This window comes from Petaurus breviceps, unplaced genomic scaffold, assembly GCF_028583685.1.
Source record: "Petaurus breviceps papuanus isolate PSGF00001 unplaced genomic scaffold, PetGlider_PUasm1.0 179, whole genome shotgun sequence".
In the NCBI taxonomy this organism is placed as follows: Eukaryota; Metazoa; Chordata; class Mammalia; order Diprotodontia; family Petauridae; genus Petaurus; species Petaurus breviceps.
In genome coordinates this window covers 9,126,659-9,132,658 of record NW_027185779.1, presented here as the reverse complement: position 1 = coordinate 9,132,658, position 6,000 = coordinate 9,126,659, and the positions used below count along the sequence as shown (strand labels likewise).

At 34.4% G+C, this 6,000-nt stretch overlaps 1 protein-coding gene across 1 annotated transcript in view; it reads right to left on the bottom strand.

Moving 5' to 3' along the window:
• Window positions 1-1,061: 1,061 nt before the first annotated feature.
• The window catches only part of PIP4P2 (phosphatidylinositol-4,5-bisphosphate 4-phosphatase 2), an 85,097-nt gene continuing 80,158 nt past the window's right edge, over window positions 1,062-6,000 (bottom strand). The window contains exons 6-7 of the mRNA XM_069086670.1: window positions 3,580-3,670; window positions 1,062-2,662 (exon numbers count right to left, since the gene is read on the bottom strand). Of these exons, the coding sequence (XP_068942771.1) occupies window positions 2,519-2,662; window positions 3,580-3,670 (235 nt within the window). The 3' untranslated portion in view covers window positions 1,062-2,518. The remainder of the gene's footprint in view (window positions 2,663-3,579; window positions 3,671-6,000) is intronic.

Genomic DNA, 6,000 nt, shown 5'->3' with positions numbered 1-6,000 from the left:
ATGGATCCCATGTGCAGAATCCCCAAGCATCTGAGTAGCCATTCTAAAGTCTAAGGGAGGTTGAGAATAAGTGGAAAGAGGAGGCCTAACAAAGATATGTAAGGCTGTAAGGCCTTTTTAAAAGCCAAATGCTTGATGAGAAACAGTGGGGAAAATAAGTTCCATCCTACGCTGCTAAAATTTCCATTAGTTTAGTCCCAAAGAAGTAACTAAAACCTTCATATTAACCAAGTTTTTGGTTAATTGCAGGATACCTGAAGCCCTCCTGTAGGGAAATGGCAATATTCTGTGGAAAAGAAAGAAGAGTGAATCAAGGTAGATTTGTTGCTATAGTTGAACCTTTTTTTCTTAAACTCATTTTTATTTAATCTTTTCCTTTTAAGTAATTTTCTGTGATTTCTTTGAAAGCACTTATTCTAAAGATATGAATGACAGACCTAGATGAATAAAAGAACCTTTCAAATACCTATGCTGATGGAACATGGGTAACATGAATAAATTAAATCCACAGATGCTTTCTAAACCTCATTTTTGCAAATAATTTCAAATTCCCCTTCACAAATAAGAACTGTTAGCAATTAACCAAATTTATTTATCTGAATTTTAATTTATTTCTTTATCTGATGGAATTAGAGAAATGCCTAAGGAAAAGAAGGACAAATAGGCTGGAAAATTCACTAACTGGATAATCAGCCATTAAATAATTGAGGGTTGATAGTTTATTTTTTTTCAAAATTGAATGTAATGAGCCCATTATAAACAGTCCTTGGTTCCTTTTAGATTCCTCTAAGGAGTATAGCTTACTATATTTTTGCAAATAATATGATTCTGAAAAATGAATAATAATTGTTGGAATAAATTACATCTGTGAATAGGGATAAAGACATACATTTTCTGAGACAAAGTATATTTTTAAAATAAAGCTATTTTCATTTATCCATAACTTATTTCTATATGTAGTCTAAAATACAAAAAAAGCTAATTAATAGGACTTGCCCTAAATCAGCTCCTTCGGGCGACTGTGAAATAAAATCACAAGTGACACAGACCACTCAGAAAAGATACATCTTAACTAAAAATAATAATTACATGGAGGGAAAACAGGGAAACTTTTGAATAATTATCTTTATTAGTGTACTTTAAAAGGTACATTATAATCCTGAGCTACTGCATTTGTACATTAATCATCATTTAGTCTTTTAAGTTTACACTTTCTGTATTCCAAATTATCTTGAGTGTCTTCTTGACCAAATTAGGAACAGAAATATTTTTAAATATTTTCCTATTCCTGCAATATTTAACTAATTTACTCCTACCCCCATTACTTAAAAACTACTAGCTTATAAAGAGCTCAGGACATTCTCTCTCAATTTTGCAAAAAAATTGTTTTCAAAATTGCAAAGATGGGCAGTGTGAGAGCTGGTCCCTTAACCCTTGTTAATTCTTAGAAAAACTAAGTTGCTTCTTTGTTGCTTCATTCCACCTCATATAAAGTGGGTATTCAATTGACCAGCTATATTAGGATGGAGTGGTAAGACTAACTGTATACTCATCCTTTTAGCTAGCACAAAATGTCAATAACTCCCTTTCCATATGACCAGTATAGAATGGCCCCCAAAGGGAAATTTTGCCACAGTCAAATAACAAGAAGCAAACCAATGTAACCCTACCTTTTTTTCTACAAGATAGCTATGTATTACAAAACATTATATGAAACACTTTCCCCAGACTGGGTAAAGGAACCCCTACAAATTACTAAAATTAAGTCCATGAATCTAGATCAGGGCTTTTTAGGGCAGACCAACAAAATCAGGAAAAAAACAAAAAAGCAACAACTTCTGGGATACTTGAGAAGAGACATTTATCCAACATCTTCTCGCCAAAATGATTATTTTACCATTCTATTTCAATGCTACCAAAATATTATTTCTTTCTACCTGAAAAACAAACATACAGTGTTTACAAATGTTTTCCTTCTAGTCATAGCATCACAGTATTCGAGAGTAGATTCAAACATCGTGCTTTGAATAAGGTCACTATGATCTTCTGTAAAAGCGACAGTAAGTTCAGGCAGAATGCTTATTGCTTAGATATTAAAGCAAGCCACTTTGATACAGCTGTCATTAAAGTCTAAGTATGATTATGAGGTGATTTTAGAAACACTGATTAACACTTTTTGCTCTTAAACACTTAGATCATAAAGTAATGAAACAAAAAAATTTTAAATAATGAAAAGGAGATGTAAAACTTAAAATGTGAGTGAAAAATTTTAAAGGACCTTATAAGATAGGTAAATAAACATGTAAACATAGCTTTATTATTCAGAGCTTGGAAATCTAGCAGCAAAACAAATTCTTTGCATATAATGCAGTGCAATGGATATTTATTTTTTTAAAAAGACCCTCCCCCCAATTTTGAACTACTGTACTTAGAATGGAATCCATCAAGGAAAATTATTTTTCAATGTCCAGAACTGCTAAAGATTCTCACCTGCAGCAATCTATCACTAGAAGCAAGCTTATGCAAAACTGTGTTCTGGATAACTGACTTTTATGGCTCCCCAGTAACAAGCTCGGATAAGGCAGATCAAGCCTAAAAGATAAGCAATTGCCCAAGAAACATAGGTTGCATGAAATCGCCTGGCAAAATCTTGTGTACCAACCTAAAATGAAAAGAAAAACAAAATAACTTAGGGTTAGAAAATTTGAAGAAATAGCACCTTAAGTGATGAAAGATTGCATATTACTACTTAGAAAACTTTTATATTCTTACTTAGCATCTAAAAATATATCAATGGATAGAAAAAAATAACCATCCACAAACAAGACTTACTTGATATGAGAGTAAAATATAGTCAACCTAAAGTAGATGTTCTCAGATCTTTATTCATTTTTATAAAGATACCTGCTAGCAACTAGCTTTAAGAAAATTATTAGACACAGATAAATTTTTTTAAAAAATCTTATCTATCTGACCAGAGGGGGTACAGGTAGTGCAGTGAATGATACAAAATTGAGTGAATTTTTCTTGAGAGACAGAGGATAATAAAAGTTAAATGGTTGCAAAAGGACTATTTTACTTCAGGTCTTTGAGCCTACTCTCTATACCTACGAAGTTTTGTTCTTTTCTCAGAATAAATCCTCCCCACTCTGATATGGGATTTTTCTCTCTTAACATGTATTAGATAGAAAGAAAATGATTTTCTGCACTCCATACCCGTAGTCCTCCTGTCTCAGCAGGAATGAACCATAGGATAGTGGCAAAGCTAGTCCTAGTAAGAGATAGAAGCCAACTGACTTCTATTAGTTCCACAGTAAAGTTTATGAGATGATGGGTAGGTCAAAGGACTGAGATGGAAATGACTTTAGGGGTCATCTAGTCCAGCTCCTTGTTTTACAAATGAAGAAACTGAAGTCCAAGAAGTGAAGTGACTTGCTAAGGTCACACAAGTAGTTAAGGACAAATTTAAACCCAGATTTCTAAGACCAGAACTCTTCTTGAAATACCATACAGCTACCACTATGTTGTAGAGCTAAAAATAGAGAACTTTATTAATCTCACTATTAATTTAACACTTACAGTTAATCCGACTCCAATGAAAATACATATCATTCCAATGGTAATATATGCACAGCAACGTCTTCGCGGAAGTGCACTACCCACTGAGGAACTGTGTGCGTATAACAACAAAAGATATTTAATATCTAGGTTAAAACTCTTCTTTTAATTTATCTTTCATATATGCCTTTCACCTATATCCATGTACCCAATCCAATAAGCACTTATCAAGTGCCTACTGTGTGTAAGGCACTCAAGTAGGCAGCAAGGAAACAAAGGGGGAAAAAGTCAAGAAACTTAATTGGGAGGATATAACATGTAATTAGGTAAACATATATATGGTCATCTGAGGAAGTAGAAACGAGTACTAATTAATAATTGGATACATTTATACAGACCTCATCCTTAGACTAAAGAAATATGCACTACCACCCACAAAAGGACAGAGGACAGCTATAAACAGTTGTAAACAGTTCTTGGAGAAACAAAGATGGCTTGGTATTTTCTTTGAATGCTCCCTTGTATGGGTATGGCACCTGGGCATCAGTGCTGCCTGGTGACTAAATTCAGAATCTTAGAACTGGAAGAGAACTCTAAAGCCATCTAACGTGACCGGTACCTGAAAACACACGCGAGCGTGCACACACACACACGCACACCACCTCTTCTTCAATGTGAAGGACCACTCATGATGCAAACTTTGTTTTAAGACCTCCACTGAAGTTGGTGGGGAGGGATTGTGTTGCAACCTCAAAAGGCATCCCAACTGCACTCTTAGATGACTCTAATTATGAAGAATCTTTTTTTCATAGCTTCAGACCTAAATTCACCCATCTGTATCTTCCCCCCATTGCTCCTACTTCTTCTACCAAGTGGCATGCAGAACAAATCACATTCTTTTGTTCTCCTTAAATTGCTATTGATATTTTTTGCCACTTTCATTTCCAAAGATACCTCTCTCCCTCCCCCACCCAAAGTGCTTGTAACAAAGATTAAGAAATAGAAAAACAGTTTAGTAAAACAAATTAATTTATCAACCTAAGCTGACAGTATATACACCAATGTATAAACATTCATTAAGCACTTAAAATACTATAAGCCTGGCACAGTGTTAAGCAATAAGCATACAGTTTAAAAAAAGAAAAGAAAAATAGTAACAGTTCCTGCTCTTAAGATTACATTTGAATGGAAGCACATGATTCTTCATTCGTCCTTCTCACTAAGGAAGCATTCATTTTCTCATTTCCTCTTTCAGGCCAATCTCAGTCATTATGATTCTATGGTCTGCAGTTTGGAGAGGGAGGGGTTGTTGCTTTTGCTGTTCTTTCAATTTACATTATTGTGGCTGTCACTGTGTATTATTTTCCTGGTTCTGCTTATTTCTCTTGACACTACTTCATATAAATCTTTTCTGAATTCTTCATATTAATTGTTTCTCATAATACAGAAATACTCCATTACATCCATTTAGCAAAATTTGTTTAGCTATTCCCCGAAGGACGGATGTCTACTTTGTTTTCAGCTCTTTGCTGCTATAAAAAGAGTGTTATGATTCTACTTTTTCTTTCATGTAATTGAAGAGAGCTATCATGCCCACCTTGAGTCAGCTCTTCTCCAGGTAAAGCATTCCCAGTTCCTTTAACCAATCTTACAGTATGAACTTGAGGTCTTTTACCCTCTTGCTTATTATGCTCCTCTGGGCATACTTCTCATCATCAATGTCCTTCTTTTAAAATAAACTTTGCTAAATAAAAAAATAATTAAAATTAACTTTACTGACTCCTTAAACAGAAGATATGACAACATTGTTCAGAGGACTCAAAGTCATCCTTATGAAGACCAACTCTTATACCATGCTGTCATAAAACAATGCCCCCAGAGGTTTTATGATACAAAGGACTATTCTAGTAGTAAATAACCCTCAGATTCTTGTGCTTTTATGTGCCCATACTACCATAGTACCATCATGAGGGAAGTCAGAAGAGGGAGCTAGTTTGACAAGGAAGATGGTGAGTTCAGCTTGAGCTATATTGAATTTTGAGGAACAAAGAGGAAATTCAACTAGAAATTTCAAGTATGCCCTCATACATGTGAGAATGAAGATCAGGATAGAAGATAGAGATTTGGAAATCATCTCTAGGAAGATAACAGTTGAAAAGGTGGGAAGTGGTTGATATTTCTGAGAAAGACTGTGTAAGGACCGAACAATGAGTCTTAGAAATGCTCACATTAAAGAAATAGATGGAAGAAAAGCAGTTTGTATAAGGGCACAGAAATGGAAGACTAGTGTAACATGACAGAAGTTAAGAAGAGAAAGTTTCAAAAAATAAAGGAGCCATTAGCGTTGTCAGGAAAGCTCCCAGAACATTAAGGTTTATAATTTTGCTATTACTTAGAAGATTAAATCCTAGGATGCTGCTTAAGTCATGGAGATTAAAGGAT